The 21,868-nt window shown below is 38.3% G+C and overlaps 1 protein-coding gene across 2 annotated transcripts in view; it reads left to right on the plus strand.

The window, feature by feature from the left end:
• Positions 1 to 21,464, plus strand: part of PRSS12 (serine protease 12) — a 51,641-nt gene extending 30,177 nt beyond the window's left edge. For both annotated transcript variants that reach the window (XM_080373555.1, XM_080373556.1), the window contains exons 9-13: positions 624 to 829; positions 1,493 to 1,571; positions 3,671 to 3,793; positions 11,780 to 12,060; positions 14,013 to 21,464. In XM_080373555.1, coding sequence (XP_080229681.1) covers positions 624 to 829; positions 1,493 to 1,571; positions 3,671 to 3,793; positions 11,780 to 12,060; positions 14,013 to 14,320 — 997 coding nt within the window. In that variant the 3' untranslated portion in view covers positions 14,321 to 21,464. The remainder of the gene's footprint in view (positions 1 to 623; positions 830 to 1,492; positions 1,572 to 3,670; positions 3,794 to 11,779; positions 12,061 to 14,012) is intronic.
• The last annotated feature ends 404 nt before the right edge of the window (positions 21,465 to 21,868 follow it).

The raw sequence follows: 21,868 nt of genomic DNA on the forward strand, positions 1-21,868 counted from the left end.
TGCCACACCAGCACCAAGCGCTGTATTCCTCCCAGGAAAAGGTGGGTGCTGAGAGTGAACTAAGTTCAGTCTTCCTCCAATTACATTACAGTTTTATAACTCAGCTGTGGGGTGCACTTCTAAAATGACATGGTAATGAAATATGTTAATAACTATTAACAACTAATAGATCTGCAAATCATAGCTCCTACTACACTGCAAGTGTACTGTATTTAACTAGCCCATCTTTCTGAGGGAATCAGTCTGGAACAAATTATTTTTAGCATTCACAGATGCTGATTTTATATGAAGATTAAAGAGATTATAGAAAAGCAGCTTTCACATATTTTGTTTTATAGGTATTTGTAATGCCATTACAATGTGAAATACTTTGCACAGTCCCTTCTAACTGGAATATCTAAAAGCACTTTTTAAGCATTAATGAATGGTAGCAATTGTGTTATACTTTCTTCTTTTTCTCTACAACAGAGTAACAGAGGCAATGGGAAGAAAAACTGTCATCAAGTGAATCAGTGACAGGGAATAAAACCTCAATGTCTTACACTACTCTGAAATATTTGATTTGAGTAAAATGTAGAATAATGCCTCCAAATGTTAATTAAAAAAATATGCTCTGTTTCCAGAGGTCCAGCCAGAGCAAGGACAATGGCATATTTTGGGGAGGGCAAAGGCCCAATCCACGTGGATAATGTGAAATGTACAGGGAATGAGAGATCCTTGGCAGACTGCATTAAGCAGGACATTGGGACACACAACTGCCGTCACAGTGAGGATGCGGGAGTGATCTGTGACCACCTAAGCAAGAAGGCCCCTGGGAACAGCAATAAAGGTGAAGCCCCAGTGTGAGTGGCAGACCAACAGGTTCTGATCAGGAACCGTCATGGTAGGAAGAGATGGACGTAAACAATCCCACTTCGCAGAGGAAACAAGCTATATCAAAAGAATTATAGAAACAAAAGTGCTGGGAAATGCTCTATGCTTACACTGCATGGTCTTATTGCTCTGCCACCTGCATAAAGAAATCATAAAGACTATTCAAATTATACAGGATATTTGTCTACCATAGTTTGTCAGCCACGTTTCTCAAGTTGTACAAAGGACGTGCAAATGCAAAAACCGAGACAGGTACTTTCAGCTTTTCAGGGTATAGGTTATCTTCAGCTGAGGACTGAGACCTACGTGGTATGCAAAGCTCTGCTTCCACTTACATGAAGTGAGGAAGAACCCTATAAAAAAAAATACTACACTTGAGGAGCAGAGCACAAATGTGTAAATTGCTCTGTGATCAGAGTCAAAAGATCTCAGCTAAAAAGAATTTCTAAGTCTGAGATGATTCAGTGTATTTTCCTCGAGCAAAATTTGATTGTTAAGAAGTACCAGGAAACAGAATAACTTCAGCCTTCGTGGTTTGTTTTTTTTAATTAACTCTCATTAAGATTGGCTACTTTTCATTTTGAGTTTAATGCTGTCTACATATCCCTTTCTGATTTAGATTCTCTTGCTTCTGTTTGTGGACTGCGGTTACTACACCGTCGACAAAAGCGAATAATTGGTGGGAAAAATTCTTTACGGTAAATAATTGGTAAAGACAACTAATTTTGAATATAAAGTTTCTAAGACATGTATTTGCCGTAAGCGGTTTGCCTATTTTACGATTTTATTGTAGGTTTGTTGTCTGTTGTTCTTTTGGCTTGTCATGAAGTAGAAGCAGAAATATACTCAAAGCAAATTTGGTAGGAAATTGAAAAATATTCAATGATAAATACTTTCAGCGTTCTTTGAAAATCTGTAGATGCTTATGGGTTCAGTCCTTGATTGGGTTAAACTTCTTAGTTTCAAAATCGCCATTTTACCTCTTTTCAAAGAATGTCCTGATATCAGGATGTGTGCTATATGAAGAGAGCTATGAATACAGTATAAGGTTTTAAATGCTACCTACACCAAAAAAAGGCCTGTGTACAATTCACTGCCAAAGACCTGATTTTCCTCCACAAAATATGCCTCAATGATGACACACAGTCTTAAAATCAGGTTTTTTGTTAACACTTTGTTCTTAGCTTTTAATGACATGTTTACATTCAGTTAATATAAACAGATTAACTGAGTACTACTACTACCACTAAATGCTATGATAGGAAGCACAGATTTTTTTTCATTAACGGTTGTGAGTAACCACAAAAAAAAGACATATTCACAGAATGTTACAAAAGGCATTGTAAGTACATTTATAGTATCTTTACCTGTCGCTGTGCAACCTGTTTCAAAGTACACGCATAGCATCAATCAACCCCTTTCAAAAAAGACTGCCTAAGTGATGGAGTTTCAAAGAACAGTAACAAGAGGGAGTCCAGAAAAACATTTAAATGCAGTCAGAGCAAAGTAGGATTACTCACCTCAGTAAAGACAAATGAGAGTAATAAATAATGCACTGTACAGAAGATCAGGAATTATTGTCTCTGAGTATGTGTTTGAAGGACACTGAATGAAATGAAATGGTGACAAATAATGTATTGCACAATCATGCCAGAGCAAGAAACTTGATCTCATAACAAGCAAGCACAGAGAGATTAAACAAAAAGGTGAGGGAAATCCAGGACTGCACTTAGAAATGCTTCAAAATCAAGAAAAGGAACATATGAACAATATCAGAAAAGAGCTCATTGTCACAAGAAATCGTTAAGACAAAGAACTTAATGGAAGTTCAAAAAGGAACTGGATACTTACATACATACCAGGAAATCCAAATCTGTCTGAATTACTCCATTTTGGAAAGACATATTAAATCACATCTTCCCAAACAACAACAAAAGTCTAAATTGTTTTATGCTTTATGGGAAGTAAATTCCTCCACCTTACTTCAAAACATTTGGCACTGGCAACTCTGAGATAGGATGCTGGACTAGATGACACTGGGCAGCTCTTGTACTCCAGCGTACCTATTCAAGTTGATAGTAGTCAGGGAACACCTAACCCTGCCTGTTGCTTTTTCTTGAAAGTTGCTGTTGCTTACAGGTGCATCTCTCTCCCTCTCTCTGATTCCATTATTTTACTAATCTATTAAAACTGGTGAAAAATAATCCATCCTATCTTCATAGGCCTGCAAATATGTATCCCAGAACTACTAGACAAAACAGATGATCACAAGCTGAAAAAAGGTGCTAATCTATTACTTGTCATTTCTACAGTTGCTTTAGACCTCTTGGTTTGCCAGCTTCCCTTTTCAAACAGCTCAGAGCCAACAAAGATATTAACAGAGACAGGAAAGGATGCTGGGTTAAGCTTTTCAAGAAATTCCTGTCTTTCCCCTCTCCAGTTGACAGGAAATTTCTGGTTGTCAACTTGGACAGTACTTGGCAAGGAACCCACAGAATGTATTTTTGGCACAATGAATGCAATCTGAGATGGGAAAATTCAAGTAATTGACAGTGTAAAGAAGCGCTCGGAGTGCTGGATGCTCAAACAATCTGTAAAGTAATCCTGATCATTGTTAAATGGAATTCTGAATGCTGCAGGAATATAAAGGTATACTGAACTGTTAATAAATAGCATGGTTAGCAAGCTATGTCAGTCAAAGAAACTAAATAAGATTTACATTCAAGGTAACTGACAAGTTAACTACCTTACTTTTCCATTGTTGTACCCTGAATGCGATGTCTGATGTCCTCTGCAGGGGTGGCTGGCCATGGCAGGTTGCACTCCGACTGAAATCTTCTCATGGCGATGGAAGACTCTTGTGTGGTGCTACTCTCATCAGCAGCTGCTGGGTCCTCACTGCTGCACACTGCTTCAAAAGGTAGGTCTCTCTTCAACAGTGAAGTGTATTTTCAAACTATTTTGTTGTTCTGGGTATAGACAAAAACACTCCTGTGGAAGCCCACTGAAAACTGTTCCAAAGAGCTGGCCTTTGGTTTAAAAAAATCCTGCCAACCAACCTCACTTGTCTACAAAACAAACAAACAAAATACATTGAAATTACTCTGCCTGTCACGAGATTTATATTCACAATTTCAGCATTTCCATGAAAAAAATGAGACAATATTTCTGACGTTTTAACACAGCTTTCTGTTCCAACAGAACAGCAGCTTGTGGCTTTCAGGTTATAGTGAAGACAACTGAGCAAACATCAAACACAGGTGTTACCGAAATCTCTGAATGAAGAACTTATCAACACCAATGTGTTGTAGATAAGCAGACACTTCTTTATTAACGGCTGGGTGCATGAGTGAGTCCTCTCACGATCAATGCACACCAAGTTTCAAAATCATACACCATATATAGAACTTATTCATGCGTATTCATTAAGTATTCATGCATAATCATAATATTTCCCAAAAATCATTAACATACTCTCCTCCCATATCCGATTCTGCACAGTAAAGGTTAGAAAAGTCTAGAAATGGGTCTGGGGTATGATTTGGGTAGGCGGTATATGAGTCTGTGGTCGCAATCTCCCCCTGCCAGAATTACCTTTTACTGAAGTTCACGGTTTCTTGGCAGGTAACTACAAGCTGTTCCAGTCGACTCCCCCAGTTCCCATTAATTCTATATTCTGACATTTCAATACACTTTCTACATACAGAAGACTAGTCAAATACAAAGAAATCCTCTCCTCAGTCTACCTGTAAATACTGTATCCAATTATCTTCAATCATCTTGAATCTTAAGTCTATTATCTAAGTTCTAATCGTTCCTACTAGGTGATTCTGACCTACTCTTTTGGCCATGCTACAGGGCTGTACAGAGGATTTCATAGCAGCTTTTGCTGTGCAACAAGTTTCATTAAAATATATTTCTTATTCCAAATGATTTTATAAAATCAAATAAAGTCAGTAATTCTAACTTATTAGCAGATCTGTAACATAGGGACTGTAATATTTCAGATTATTTTTGGTAATGATAGACATTGGCAGTGATAGATATTTTTACTGTAACACTGCAGTGACTAGGTGAACTAGTCCCCTCAGACCCATTATAGGGTAAAGCACTACTAGGTATTTTGCTGAGTCTAATAGGAAACGAAATCTGTACACTGGATGCTAGTGAGATGGAGCAGTTTTGCTTACTCTTCACACACAGGCTGGAGCAACTGCCTTACTCTGTTATCTCACAGTACATAAAGAATTGTCTTTTGCAGCCATCTAAAGAAAGGTCCCATCCCCTTTAACAAAGAAATAATCGTCTAAGCAGTTACACTGGTATAATACTCCGACACTGCCATCTAATCAAACTATGCCAAATTCAGCTCTTTTCCATATGTTTAGCAAGGGATTTGCAACTTACACTCCCTTGTAAATCACATTTGATCTAATTGGTCTAACTTTTGCAATTCTCAGTATTAAGCTATGATCTGGTTTTTTAAAATGTCTTTTCCCATTTTTGCAGAAACAGGTATTCTGATACTGGTAATTCTTCTATTCAGTTTTTATGATATCCCCTCTTCAGTAATTTTGACATTAGGAATTCATTCCTGATTAAGTTACTGCAGTATAAAAGCATCAACTTGCACAGTAAGGAAGCTGGAATATTTTAACACACTTTCAACAGCAATTATTTCATCAGAATCCTTCCAAAACCTTGCATTATAGGCTGGAATAAAAGCACAGAAGAACATCATTGCAGTTTTGAAGATATTTGCTGGAATTTGCTCAAGTGGTCTGAGCCATTCCTTTCGCACACTAGTGACTAAAAAAGAAAAGTCAGATACACTTTTACTCAAATGGAGAGTGTTACTTCTGCTTGGCGCTAGATTCACATATTTTTCATTTTCATGTTTCATGAAAATCATAAAGGACTTTTCCTGATAATAATTCAAGCTGAAATGGTCCAACTCTATGAAATTTCTGCCTACTTCAGCTGATGTTCCAGTTGTTTCTGTGGAATTATGAAAGCACTTCAGTTGCTATCATCAAAATGTATAGACGATGGCTTCCTATTCCCCTGGTTATCAACTCTCTAGTGATTACTAGGATGCAACTTAAGCTCTTGAGAAAGCCTTTGATTAAAGGCTTGAAAACAAGGCAGTCCTTTTGGTGGTAATTCCAGACTGGGCAGCCACTCAAGGGTCTGTTACAGGTGAACCTGAAACTGTTACATGTGGTCTCAAGGACCTAAGTATTGTTTTGCCCCAGATGCTGCATTTAAAAGTGTGCAACCTAGATCTAAGCATGCAACTCCAACAGCCTGTGGGTGCACTACCATTTACTGTAAAAAAAGAAGGCACCTTTAGCTCCAAGCTAACTTTGGACAGACTGGGCTGAACTTCCTAATGATCTCAGAGTTGATTTTAAGGGGCTAGGTTTCCAAGAGCTATCTATAGATCAAAAGCCTTCTCCACATATTTTCCACAGACAGACAGGAGAAAGGCCAGTATACCATTTCTCACATCCTGGAAACTGGAACGCTACTTAAGTAACAAAAGTGATAAAAATGAAATAGAAATTTATGCATGAGGATTATAATTATTCACCACTAGTATAACAGCATTACTGGCTTCTGTAATTTCATAGACACATAATTTAAGATGAGAAATTGTTTTAAGCACTCCCAGACCCCTCCTCTGCCTCCACTCTTCAAATATGCTCTGTGTGGTGGCTATCTGCCATTTCACAGGTGATTTTTAGGCGAGGAAGACTGGGCACTCCTGAGCTAGACTGCCATTTTTATGTACTGATGCTCTATTACAGTATTTTCACATTTGGCAAATATCAGCTACTACAAGGGGAAAACATAATTGTCTACAGATGAAAAGAATCAGTTTAAGAAAGCCTTATGTGTGCAAATATGCACAGACATATTGTAAATCTCTGCAAAGATTGCTCATTACTAGAAGCCTTGTAGCTATTAACGTTTCATACATTTGCATGCAAAACAGCACTTCTCATTCCATTAAATGTTTACAACCAGTAATTCTATTTAAGATAAGGTTTCATGAATCTCCCTTCTTCATTATTCTGCTACAAATGACCATCATCCCTAAGACAGAAAACCAGTAGGAACCTATTAAAGGGAACTGCAGGAACCTATTAAAGGGAACTGTTCCTTTTGTCAAAGTCAAGGATGTAACATTAAACAGAAGCAGCAAGATTTCTGACATACGGCTGACAGAAAAGCATTTGTCACCACCAGTCATAAGCACCCTTCATTCATACTTAGGCTTACAAATCAAAATAAACAATTAAAATTAAAGTCCCTTTGATTATTAAATCAGTTTAGGAAGGAAGGGTGTTAATTTCTCATCAAAATTACAAACACCTAACACATTTCTGACTCTGTAGTGTTCTGACTTCCCTGAGGTTTAAAAAAAAAAAACAATGAAGAAACCACACAACCCCTTCCCCCCTTCACATTGCATTAAAGATAATTGTCAGTATATGGTAAGTCCTGTAACTGATGTGGTGGATAAGGCCTATACACTGAAACACAGAGGCAAGGCACTCATTACGTTAAAAAAAAAAAAAAAAAGAAAGATTGATACCATGTAAAATTACCTTTCTCTACCTGAAAGCCAGACTTCCATTGCACCACTGATAATACACATCTGCAAACTACTATGATTGTGTTTGTTTATAGATACAAAGCCTATATGTCAATGTAAACAATGGTTAACTTAGATGAGCAAATATTTATTGAAGGTAAAAAAGCCTTCATAAGTCAGGAACTATCAGCATAGCACTAATACATGGTTTGCTGCACAGAGCCAAAAGTGTATCTATAAATTATGAAAGAGTATTTTCAGTGACCTTTTGGAAATGTTTTTGGCAGATTATGTCAGGCAAATATATTAATGATAATGACCTAGTACATTTGTATTCCAATATGACACTCAGACGTGTACTAAAAATTGTTAAAATATTGCTTTCAAACATTCAAAGATTGTATTTAGCAATATATTCTAAGGTACAGAAGCCTATTTATGATCTTATTGCCTTTAAGAGCTATCAACAGTTATAAACAATCGCTGTTGCAAAAATTTAATTAAACTATTTAGTACTGCTTATCAGGCAAACAAAACACCGTAATTTTACTTAACTTATTGGGCTCAGTTGCTTTATCATTTAGATTCTAAGTGGAATGTCATCATGCAGTTACGAAATTTGAGGAGAAAAATATATCCAAGATGTCAGGAACAAAAAGAACTGTTCAAAAACCCACTGAGGGTTTTGCGTGTAAGTTAGAGTAATTCAAATGAAAATAATAAAGACATTTTACTGCAGTAGAAACTAAAGTACTTTGTGCATCAGCTTCCTTTTCTAATTAACTCTGAGGAAAACATCCTAAAAGCTGGCTAATGCATCAGCCAGTATTGTTTATAATCTCAGCCTGGGCAAGACATTGGAGAAGTAGCCAGTTGGCCGTATAACCCACCCCAGTGTTACTACACTCTCTATGTTCTGATCATTGTATCTGTCCTGTAAATAGATTTTGTAAAAGTGAAAGACTGTTTGATACTGCACACCCTGACCATTCAGCTACCTGCCTCTACACTGACCTTGTCCACTTTGGAGAGGGGTGCAGAGTGGCACTGTCAGCATGTAAAAAATTCTATAGCTGGGCATTTTATTCCCCGTTTAATGAGTTTCACATAGGACCAATGCATTGGTTAGCTTACACAATAAAATGAGCTAATAGGGTCTGTCAGTTTGGTTTTCATAGTGTATTCCAGCTGCTTTATATACCATGGTAGCATGCTTCTGTCAATCAACATTATGGGTACTTCCATGAAAAAGATGGCTGAAGTGATCAATACACTTGCCCTTGATTTGGTAGTTTTTCTTGCTGCAACCAATTCAGAAATCTTTAAGCTGTAGTTCTAGGAAACATGCTACCTATGAGGTTATATAGCCTCCATGTGAAGAGACAAATTGCCATTTAATATGTATAAATACTGAAGAGCAGATGCAACTTTCTGCAGCACACAAGATTAAACTAAGGAATCATATTAAGGAATCACATTAATTTCCCTACTAATATTTTCCATAACTAGAGGAATAAAAAATACTTTGGGCTCTAATTTGTGTATTTATGTAAAAACATGTTTCTAACTTTGAATGCTATTGGTTTTGCCAAAGCATTACTGGAAATTTTTACACATGGGCCAGGAAAATTTGCTCCCAAGTCTATCTGTATGTAAACATGCCAAATTAAACTCTGAATTAGAATTTCTAAAAATTCACAGAAGCAACTGTGAGAAAATATATAAAACATATTCAGCACAAACTGGTACTGAAATGTACCAAGCATTTCATTGTAAAGATGCACAATTTATTCATTAAACAGCACTTCCAAAGAAATACTACTAGAAGAAAGCTCTGTTATGTAATGCCTGTACTATATAGTATTTTAATGTACTGAAGACACATGTAAGAGCCTTATTCCTTGCTGAATTAAGGAAAGCTAAAGAGATAGCAGAAGAAAAAACGAAAAAGAAACTCACCTGAGGTCACAGATTGGATCACAGCACTGCTGTAAAAAACACCACCGTTTTTTAGCCAGTGCCAGATTATACTTCTGCTGGCTCCCACATCATAGCTCAGAGTAAAACCAATAGCAGTTTAGACTGATAATAGTATACTAAGTGTCTTGGCAAAGTATGGTAGGATTAGCCTCTTCTGGTGTAAAAATATGTGGCAACAATGACCGAGGAGGGGATTCATCAGTGTTACAGCAGAAATTCTTGGTAGGCAGCAGATGGCAAGGATTTGATAGACTATCTACAGGGATGCAGAATTTAGGATTTCACAGATATCATACTTCAGATGGGCAAATACAGATGGATGGATATAACTCCATAAACTAGTTAAGACCTAATAGCCTTTCTTAACTCTGAAGAATCCCCCTTAAAGGTGACCAAAAAAAAGCAATGTATCGGATGCCAGCCTTACTTCCATGGAATTTTGCCATTTATTTTATCAGGAAAAGAACCAACTGTGAAGTCTTACTGAGCTTTTCAAACTGGCAAAAACACATAAGATGATCTAGAAATGGGAACGTGAGATCTTGCGCAAGAGAGAGATTCAAGTACTAGTTGTTTAAAAAAGCTTACAAAGAAACATCTCTTATTCTAGAAACTTTAGGGGACTGGAGGCAGAACACCTGGAGAGCCAGGATTCACACCTCTGCCTTTTCTCATGTTCTTTTCCTATTCATGCTTTCATTTCTTAATAGAAAATTCCTAATGAAAATAGATTCAGTAATAAATCATAAAATACTAGCACGTTTGTGGTCAAAACATAAAGGTTAGTGATGTGACACAAACAAACAGAGTTTTTTTCCTCAAATATTCCTCAAATATCCTCAAATATTTTCCTCAAGTATCAGATAAACATACTGATCCACAAATTAAGCTATTTTTTTCAAGGAGGAAGTAAGTAAACTATTTGGTAGAATAGACATTTTTTTTCTCAGTTCTCCCTCTAAGACTAAAATCAGTATGAATACTTTTATAAACACCTCTATAAACTTTGAAAAGTCTGCATCAGTTGCACGTCTTCACTTCCAGTTGCTATAGAATTTTGACTTCCAACCACAAGGAAAATACAGTATCCAGAGAGTGCTTCACAGAGGCTACTATGGAGGAGGACCTAGAAGTAGTTTTGTGGTAGACAAGTTACTTTATTTTTCTTATACAGAAGGTCATCTTCAGATGAACAAATGTTTGGTCATGGCCTGCAACACTTTCTCCTTACAAGCCTAGAAGTGAAATTTTGCTCATAGAAGACCTGAAAGACGCATGCAGAATTTGACAAAGAAAGCTTTGCAGGCAACCAGGAATGCAACCCACAATTAGGACAAATATTCAGTGGCACAGCTATATATTGTTTAGAAGAAACCTCTGATGTTCCTGCTTTGTCTGCTGCTCCTCAAGCAAGCTTCAGTAAACTATGGAGATTAGCACATTGCTGGAGGGTATAAAAAGAACAAGCCAGGTTAGAAGGTGATGGAGCACTGTAGGGTATTTTCTGCACACATATTACAAATTTCCTGTTGAAGGCTATGAGAAAGGGAGAAGTCAAAGGAAAAATATTTGGGTTAGCTTAGCCAGATTTTAAAATAAATAAATGTACCCAACAGTACTCCTTTGTTTGCATTTTCCTGAGAAGGCGTGTGTGTCCTGTAATCCAAAAATCTCCAAAGGCATACTTGTTATTTCAGCCACAGTAATAATCTCTAAGGTATTTACCATTTAGTTCATCATATGAAAGAAACTGGAGTCATATTAGATGCAAAACAAGTCTAAGATTTACAGGCCTTCTGTCACTTTGACAATAGGTGCTTCTGATGCACATACACTTTGTTTTCTTTATTGTAACTTCAGTTAACATAACAGGCTTTTATCAAGTTACCTAAGCCTCTAGAATTTCTCAAGCAAACCTACAAAGCAAGCTTGAACACTGTTTTCATTTCAGTAATTATTTGGAGCATCACAATGATGTTAGTATTCAGGTTTTCATTATCCTTACTGGCAGTTTGATTTGCCCTTACTAAATGCACATTCTTTGCATCTTTGAAATAAGTGCCAGTCACAACCATAAGAAACCTTGCTTGTGATAATATATAAAAAAGAACATAGCCCAACCTGAAACTTCAGTAAAAGTGTTTTGTTATTCTTTAGGATATACTTGTATATCAATCTAAACATCTGAGAAAGCATTTTTGCTCTTTCAGAAGACTTTTGGTATCATTATTTATACGAGAAATAAAGACCCTCGTCAAATCTGTTTGCATGCTTAGGCTCTGACTTTGCATGAGCCAGCCCTATTTGTTTTCACCTCCACCTTAGGTATGGCAACAACACTCGAAACTATGCTGTGCGAGTTGGAGACTATCACACACTGGTACCTGAAGAGTACGAGGAAGAAATTGGAGTCCAACAGATTGTGATGCATAAAGAGTACAGGCCTGACAGCAGCGACTATGACATTGCATTGGTGAGGCTACAGGGGCCAGAGGAACAGTGTGCCAGGTTCAGTACCCACGTCTTACCTGCCTGTTTGCCATTAAGGAGAGAGAGACCACAGAAAACTGCTCCTAACTGTTATATCACTGGATGGGGTGACACAGGTAAAAATGTTTTAATGATTTCCATATACTACTCTCATTACCTGAGGCTGCTTATTAGAAAAGAAAAATAAAAATTCTCAAATACTTAAAATGATAAAATGCTCAAAACAGAAAAAAATTACTCTTTTTTATATAGGGGAATATTTTCTCTCCTGATCCTTAACCAGGAACGACAACATTTTGTTTATCAAATTTAGCTTCTCTTTGAAAAGTGGTGATTAACCATGTCACCCTATATCACAGAACCAGTCAGTAAAATGGCCTCATTAAGACTGACAAGCATGAATGAAAAGCTTATTTGTTGCCAGGCTCACTCGCAGGGTACCACCTCCTGCCTCAGAACATAACAGCTTGTGTATTGAAGGGTTTTAAGGTAAGCACAATGAATATTTTACAGAAACGTTACTTAAATTACACCACTTCACCAGAAAAATGGATGGAAAATATAACAGAATTTCAAATAACATTTTTTGTCTCGTTACCACTGATATTTTCAATCAGCAGTTAGATTTAAACAAGAGAAGATCTTGCCAAAAATTACAAGAGCCACAATGCAATCTGTGATCCAGGCTGCTGGAACAAACCAGTTTTTAGATCAGGACAAGATTCCTCCTCTTCAAAGGTCTTTGTCCTTTAAATGTTTTACAAATTAATAACCATGTTTTACTTTCATGTTTTTCTGGTACTGAATATAGCGCAAGACAGCAGTCACACTCAAGCCTTTGTTCCACTGACTCATTCAAACTGGCAAGGAGACAAGGCAGCAAGGCCAAATATCACTTCTTCCTCTTTACATGCATTAATCTGTGTGCACAGATGTCTGGATGACTGTAATACAATAAAGGAGATAGACTTGTAGGGTGTTTTTTTTTCTCCTAAAAACAACTGCCATTTCATTGCCTACCTCTGACTAGATTTTTACACAATTCACAGGAAGTTCTGCAATACTGTTAACTTAGGACATCTATTTAAGGATTCATTAACTGCTGCAATAATTAGCTTTAATTACAGTAAGAAATGCCATCATCACCATACCTCAGTTGAAAGTTCACACTTACTGTATCAATCATAACTACTTTAGAAGTATTTTGAGTTTACTTAAAAAAACCCACACAACACTGGCTTTAATTTCCCATGTTTCCAACTGAAAAAGTGGTGCAAGCTATAAAAAAAAAGCCAAACAATTTAAATCTTGACATTTTACAAGCAGAACACTGCTTATACAATGCAGGATTCACTGCAGGTGAAGAAAACCAAAGGACAGGTCCTGGTCCCCACAAAATGAAGATTCCTTTTGGTCAGGAGTCCCGCTAGTACTCTGGTACACAGAATTACCAAGACTGTAAAAGATTCAAATCATACTGCTGATCTCTACCAGAGTACACCTGCGTTCAGCTACCTTAGCTCCTCAGCTGAGGTGACAAACAAACTGGTGTGTACTTCTAGGGTGTGTGATGGTTGGCTGGATGCTTTGTTTGGAAGCTGACAGAACGCAGCACATGTCAGCCTGAGCTAGACTAGTTCTGAACTGGTGACCTAGCAGTGAAGTATTTCCACAGCTTTATTCTCCACTGCTCAAGACTCCCCAAAACTGCTTCCCCATGTAAGTATTAAGGCATATATTCTTGTAGAAGACACAAACTGTCTGGAACATGACAAACTCCAGCCTTGGAAAGATCCAGTGATCACAAGGAATACAGCTACAACTTAAATTTTAAACTTCCTAATTTTTTTTTGTAAGAAGCACCTATATTCCATATTTACAATACCTAGGTAGTATTTTAGTATTATATTTAATGCACAGCAGGTTTTTTCAGTATTTAGTCTTCTTTTCAGTAATTTTATGTAATGACAAAAGTCTGAAGGACTGACAGTAAAAACTGAAACATGAATGTGATTTAATCCAAAGACCAGTCATCATAACAAAAGAATAATTTGGGTCCTCTTTTCAGGAAGGGCTTACTCAAGAACATTACAACAGGCTGCCATCCCCTTACTTCCCAAGAGGGTATGTGAAGAGCGTTACAAAAGAAGATTCACAGGAAGAATGCTCTGTGCTGGGAACATCCAGGAACAGAAACGTGTTGATAGCTGTCAAGGAGACAGTGGTGGACCACTGATGTGTGAACGTCCAGGGGAAAGCTGGGTTGTGTATGGTGTGACCTCTTGGGGCTACGGCTGTGGAGTTAAAGATTCTCCAGGTGTCTACACAAAAGTATCATCTTTTGTACCCTGGATAAAAAGTGTGACCAAACTATGAATGTCTGTAATGAAAAGCAAACTTGGTTAATCAAGTTTGAGGCGGGTCAACTTGAACAGCACAGACAGTGCACAGCTGGGGCCCACAGCAGGTGGAAACACGACGCATTTTCCTGATTCATGTGTTTTTCTTTTAGTTAAATCCAAGCTGTACACACACAACCTTTCCAGTTAGGGATTACAATCCAAACAAAATCCCTCATTGTTACAGAAGTTCTCAATATTGCATGAACCAGTTACCATGTATCTAAGGTAACGGGAAAAGCAACACCAGTTTGGAGTGACATTGGAGCAGGACAGATGGAGAGTCACTATGAGATTCATGCCCACAGGAAGACTGTAATAGATCCAAGCCATTTGGGCTCCCAGCTTTGCTAGAATTAATTACATATCCCAAAATTAATCTTCCGTCTAGTTTATTTAATCAGTTCTTAACTGTTTTCCTATTATTCCCATGATTTTATACTCAGCCCTCTTACTCAGACTCAGGTTTCATTAGCTAATGAGACCATTAACAGGTTGAATCTTGGTAAGTAATTCTGAGTATGTATTAAATGTTAGAAGGAAAAGAACAGTCAATAATCAGATCCCCAGCTATTCTGATAAACATTTTCACAGCTTAGTGTCCAAGAAGTACATTCCCAAGTAAAACAGGTAGTATGCTGGTAGTTTCCCTGCAAACATCCTGCACAGCTGCAAGAGCTCGATCAAAAACTAGTGACCTGTTATTTTCTTTCCTCTAGCTAAATATAACTTGTTATCTTTCTGAAATTCTTAATTTTTAGTACACAAAGCATTTTGGAGAGAATTTACTTTTCCTGTTTACCACTAGCAGTCAGTGCAGTATCAGACCAACAAACAAACATCCTAACCCTCTCATTGCTGGTTTTGGACGGGCTTTACTCAAGTAACACAGAACCTCTGTCAATCCTACAAGAGAAAATTCTAAGTATATACAATACAAATACTGGAGATGTTGAGCCAAACCTGTCTGAAAAGGTCTATAAAGTCTTAAACTACGATTTTGTACAGGATAATATTTAGAAAATTCTCTCCTGCTTAGTTACAACACTGGTTCAGACTGATCTTACAAGAAAGGACACTTTTCAGTGACTTCTACTGACACACCTTAATTCCATTTAATTTCTTTTACAAATCCCATTTCCCATGCTATGAAAACCTTAATGGTTTATTATAAAAATGCACTGATAAGAAGTTACTCTTGATGTACAAGACAAATATAAAGCAATTTAGTATCCTTTTAGGAAGGGCTGGCCCATTAAACTGGCCACACAAAACACAAGAAGTAATCACCATCTTAGTGCAGCACTAGAGGGGTACTGGTCTTGACAGTATCTGTGACCGACTACAGTCAGGAAAGAGACAGGCGAGTTCAGTGCTACCTCTAGGATCCCTGTCGAAGGCCATTCTGACCATCTGCAAGTGCACTCTACGTCTTACATTAACAAACCTGCTTCTTAAAAAGATGAAACGAAAGCTCTGTGGGCCATGAAACACTCCAGTGTGACAAGTGTGGCAGATGTGTGTCAGTCACCATATAGTGATTGTGCAAACTGTGACTACCAGTGACCATTCTGTTTCCCATCTCCAGACACTCTGGCTATGGGTGTTGTGTGGTCTTTTGTGAACAAAGTGGGATGCTTGTATTCATGTTGTTAGCAGGCAGTCATTAATTTCTCTCATCTGTCTCTCTCTGGTGGTGTACCAAATATCCAAGACAACTCAATTTGCACACAAAAGTGGCAACAATATTGCAAAAGCCCATGTGATTGAAGACTGGGTCCTTAATTTCTCTCCAACCTCAAACTTGGTTCTCAAGGGTCATGACTAGTTTAAATATCTTGTTGGAACTGGTGCTAAACTAGTACATGAGGTGCTTTAATATATTTTAGTTTTATGTAATTCCACACTATTTGAAATAGTGGGAGGTATTTTATTTAAAAAACATGTCAACAATCATAGTATTGTGACCACCTACAGTTATGAAATACTCTGCTAGTGAACTTTAAAACCATTTACATTTTTACTTATACATAACCCTTTTAATTAAATGGGAAACAAATCTGTCAAAATGTATTTACTTGCACCATCAAAGCTTTGCTATACAAGACCTGTTAAGTTTTGAGATTTGAGGTGAAGTAGGCTATATAGTGCAATACATGCATTGTGTACAAGGGAAATAATTTTCTTTTAGTTGCACCACAGAGGTACGATACCTGGGGAGGGGCAAGGGGGGGGAATCAAGTCTGCATACTAAGTGTAGTAAACATTTAGATTTAGTACAGTAGTTCATTAGTTTTGCTCTTTTAATAGGATGCTTACTAGATTTTAAAATGTTGCACTACTGTTTTCATGCAGGAAGCATGCCTTTTCAGTTTCTAACATAAAATGAAATTGTCCTTATGTTATGCCATCATAATTTTTGTTCAATGAGCCTGATAATGTAAACGTATATAATAAAAACTGCCACACTGACTACAACTTTCATACATCAATCCTGTGGATGGTGTACAAGCAAATGCTGCAGGAACATCACCTGGGTAAACCTCATGTGAGGTTTAAGTGAAAAAGGGTGCTCTTGAAATTATTTTCCCCAAAGCATGTAAGCTTTGAGCCATTTTCTTAAGAGATGGAAGTTTGTTCTCTATGATGGAACTCCTAGTGCTTTGTGTGCTTTAACTTAAGACCAGTTAGGTTGTCATAAGTAAGTTTATCCTACACTCTTAAAATTGCTGAGGAATTATTTTGACCCTTGCTGCTTTCCCCTTTGTTCAACATTTTAACACATACAAGGCTGGATAAAAACCTGCTCTTCAGCCTATGCTATGGGCTGGTTTTTTTTTTTTTTTTTTTTTTTTTTGTATTAAGTAGGTTGGCCACAGTGTTCATGGTGGCATAAAAGAAAACACTTGGCACTTCTATTACCAGATTAGATGACCATGCATAATCTACCTAGGTTTCCCAACATTGTGAAGATTTATAGTTAGATGCAGTCCCCATGAACTTCTCAACTTTTTGCACGTTCCAGAGAATACAGACAAATAAAGAACAGAAGCATTACTGTAACTGACACACAAAACCTATTTAACATGCATTTATCCCAACCCCAAAAGGGGCACTTACCTGTAAGCCACAGCTAAGCCAAGATCCCATTTTATGATTATATGCAAAAAATCTGTAGCCTCAGCTGTCTTATTTCCAGAAAAATTCACAGCACTTTAATAGTTTACATTTAACAAAAGTTAGTCCTGAATCAATGTTCTCCATAATCCTCAGCGTCAACACAACCATTTCATGTTTGCAAGTGCTAGAATATTTATACTCAAGATTTTAATGCCATTATGATTTCAGAGTGGAAATCGCAGAATATAACACACAAGAAGGCTAAAACAATTAGGCTCAAGTAGCAGATCCCAGTAGAAGAAATCACCCAAAATCCAAGATTTGCAGTATCAGGAAAAAAAACCTGGTTTTCATCTCTGCTCCAAGCTGCTGGGTAACAGCAAATACAGCTAACTGAATAGTAAAACCCAGACCTACCTCATACGTATCAGATACCTGCTTACATGCAGCAGCTCCTATTCCATTTATTTAGTACAGAACACAGAAATGAACCATGTAACTTGCTGCAAATGCAACACAAAACAACCACAATCAGGGAAAAGAAAATTTAACTTTCGAAAGAAGTATTCACCTTTGCAGCAATGTATAGAAATAAAAAACCAAACTGGTTTAAGGGAATGTTGGAGACCTATGAGAAAACAGGTTTTTGGGAATTGGGAAATTAAATTTTTAAATTTAATGAAGTAATGAAGAACAAGCCATCCTAAGCCACATGGAAATTAAAAAGCCAGGTCTTGTAAGAATACCTGCATTGTACTCAGTAAGGGAAAGCAGATTTCACTGCCCTCTGTGCATGTGACTGGATGCTCATCAAAAGCTGAGGAAAGGCTATGTAACCTTACCCACTAAGCACTCAAAAATAGTAAGAGATACCTACAGCAAACATTATAGTTCATACTTCTGTATTTGACCATAATCTTGAAAATTAGTTTCTCCTATTCTTGATTCAAACCCACTGTTTCATCTTTGCAAGTTCCAAGTATTTGATCGAGAGCTCAAAACTGAATGTTCATAAAACTAACCTGCAGGCCACATCAGGCCACAAGGTCAATTTATTCAGTGGAAATACCAGTGACCTCATCACTTGGTTCACGTGATGGACTAGGACAGCTACACGGTCCTCCTCCAGACACAGAATTAAGGTAACTCACCAGATGCCATCAGTGCAATCCCACAGGACAGCTAAAAGCCAGTACCAGAAAGTGTAAGCTTTTAAGTATTGTTTCAGTGACCATAGAAGAAAAAACACTTCTCTCCACACCATCGTATTCTTGAGTTTTGTACTCTGCATTAGTATTTTTTTAATGCATACCAGATTCCTAAAGAAACTGACCCCTAACCCTACGCTTGCTTGTTCCTGTTTGCTAGTACCCAGTTTTCTTCATGGGGCCAATGCCAGTCATGCAAAAACTGATCTAAAAAACTAAGGAATCCACTTTGCATCAGGCTTGCCAGAACAGCAACTAGCGCTGCATGCAGCACTTTCCTGCCCACACCGTGTTCCTGGGAAAGCAGCGCTCTCCTGGCCACTGCCTGCCTTGCATTTTCTTGTGCAAGATAAGCAAATAACTGCCCTTGTAGGACAGGTGTGTTAACTTATTTTCTAAAAGCACTAAGGTTACTACAGAAGTCCGCTCTTCTCAGAGAAAAGTATATTCACAGTACGTGCTCACGACCGTTGGCTACCAGGCTTGGCAGCCACAAACTTGGAATCCTAAGCAGTAAAGATGTCATATGATAGGGTTGTATGCAGAGCTGTTGAAAAAGGAAACAGTAATCACACACCACCAATTAAACAGGTGTAGTACCACTTATTATCAGAATACACATACAGCTGTACTTTCGCAGTGACAGTAGTAAAAACCCAAACCGTTTCCTATGACAGCTCCTTAATCTCCCTACTAGTCTATTCCAAAGCGTGACTAACATGTCTGTTGGAAATAATTTCCTCAGGTCTAATCCATGTTGTAATTAAAGTCCACAATTCCACCCCCATTCATTTCAAATATAAATCCCTCCCCCCACCCCACCCCGCTCAAGTTGCCAAGTCCTTCACACTAACTGCACTGCCTCCTCATCTCAGTTGTACCTTCACAGATTTTGTTTCCCTGCCCTTTGGGACCCCTCCTTAACTTTCCAGTTTGCAACTGTTTGCAAGGGATTTCCTTATTAACTGGAAGATATTCTGCAAGAGATTGTGCCAGCACAGCTGCTATTGGCCAAGACAGTAAATGTACTTGTAAGCAAGCCATTGTCTTACCTTGTCTCATTCTGCAATGACTCACAATCTACCAGAGCTCCATATATTTTCTTGAATATGGATTAAACAGAAGATCCCTCAGCAACTGAAACGGCACCTATATTCAAAGTCACTGTTTCTTGCCTGCAGCAGCAACGTCTGATTAAAATGTGACTTCTGAAATGGCTCACAGATAACGCATCAGCCAGTCACTACTCTGCCCTGAAACCGCACCACAAACTCAAGGCCTGGTTACCAGAAGCTGTATCCCCACAACAGGTAGATTTAGCATACGGCAGTAACTCCAACAAACACGTGCAGCTCAAGTCTTGATTATCAGTAGTCTTGTGGAAGGAAGAAGCAACACTTGCAATGAAAGTTGATGTCTCTTTATTGACTTATTTATACATTTGAATGCTTTACATTGACATACATACTGAAACGACAACTGTAATTTCACATTTATTTTCTGTACTTCACAAACTTACCTTCAGCTTATAAAGCACACATACACTCCTTTGAACAGCCTTTCTAACACACCTGAACAGCAGCAGAGCCAGCACTGAAGGCACACATGTCATCACATTTAGTAATACTGCAGAGTATGGTCAGCCACATGACAGAGAGCAGCACAGCCACTGAACTACCAAGAGCATTACTGCAATTATTTAAAACTGTGAAATCCCAAAGACAGGAGGTGCAGAAGATCCCTGAAGCAGCACAAAGATCTAGTCATCCTAACAGTATTTGCATAGAAGCAGGTAAGGCCAGTTTTAGGCACAGTAAGCTATGTTCCAGCCCCTCTTCGTAAAGATGAGAGATAAACTACAGAACATCTCAATCAGGCTCCAAGTCTGAACTTTTTTAATAAGCTCATTTATCTTAAGTCTAAAAGCGGAATTAAGATCTAGCCCAAAATTAGCTTTTGTCACCTCTGCTTTATAACCAGAAATATGACTTCTCCCAAAAGGCACTGATCCCAGAAGATTGGACAGATCCACCCTACACTAGGTAAAAATGTAAAAGTTCTAGTCACAGCTACTCCTAGAATTCACATGTGGAATTTAGCCCCATCTTCTTCTGTCATCACAACTCAAGAGTGTTTTTCCCCTGTAAAAACAAGTTTGAGGCAGTTTAATATCGCTACCAGAAACACATACAAGACAGCACACATCACTGAACAGTATGATGCTCTCATACGAGTTGTAAACTGCTCTGAAACAAACCTGTTAGTATCAACTTGACATGTCCCTTTGCTCCTACAGTTGCAGATCGCTCTTAGTACTCACTTAGTAAAATCAGAAACATGCTTATTGAAAAAGGCACCCTTACACAGATAGCCCCAAGAAATCTGTGGATTCCAATACCTCTAGTCTGGCAGGCAAGAGTCCTGGCAATGTGTGTTTTATCATAATCCACTATTCCTAACGTTTCTAATACACCTACACCCAAGCCCAGTTCTTCCTAGTCACAGTAACTTATGCACTTTATTTTGTATCAGGAAAACACATACACAGACGAGCCTTAAAAACAAAACACCAAGCCTATACCTTGATTTCAACAGACAAGTCTCAGTAGTTCAGTCGCTAAACATTTATTATCAAATTGGTATTATTCCCGCCCCAAACCCCATCTGTAAAGAGTTATTTACGTAACAGGTACCCAGTCACGTACTTTTTTTGGGAGGATCCTCAATGGCAATCCGCACTTTCCGCTCCTGCGCTCCTAAGGCTGTGGGGAAAGGGGACGAAGAAAAAAAGAACGCGTTTAATAAGTGGGCTCTAACCACTTATTGAGGGGGAAAAAGGGACAAAAAAGAAAACCAATCCAACAAAAACGCAAGAGGGAAGAAATGGCCAAGCCCACGGCGCCCCACAGCGCCGCAGACTCGGGCTGTTACTTGCCACAGTCAACGACTAATACTCACAAGAGAGTAAAAGTTTTGCCAATTAGCAAGAATCTGCTCTTCCATGCCTAGGAAGGGAGACAGCCACAGGCGGCAGCCCCCATGGAGTCATGGCTCACCCCTCCCCTCTCCTCCGCGCCACGTGGCGGCCGCCATTTTCTCCCCCCCCCCCCCCCGACCTCGGCCTCAGCTCGGCCGCCGCCGCCTCCTCCCGGCTCCCTGCTCTCCCCCCCCCGCCCCGCCACGGGTCCCACCTGCTG

The sequence above is a fragment of the Falco punctatus genome, assembly GCF_963210335.1.
Source record: "Falco punctatus genome assembly, chromosome: 1".
NCBI classification, from domain to species: Eukaryota; Metazoa; Chordata; class Aves; order Falconiformes; family Falconidae; genus Falco; species Falco punctatus.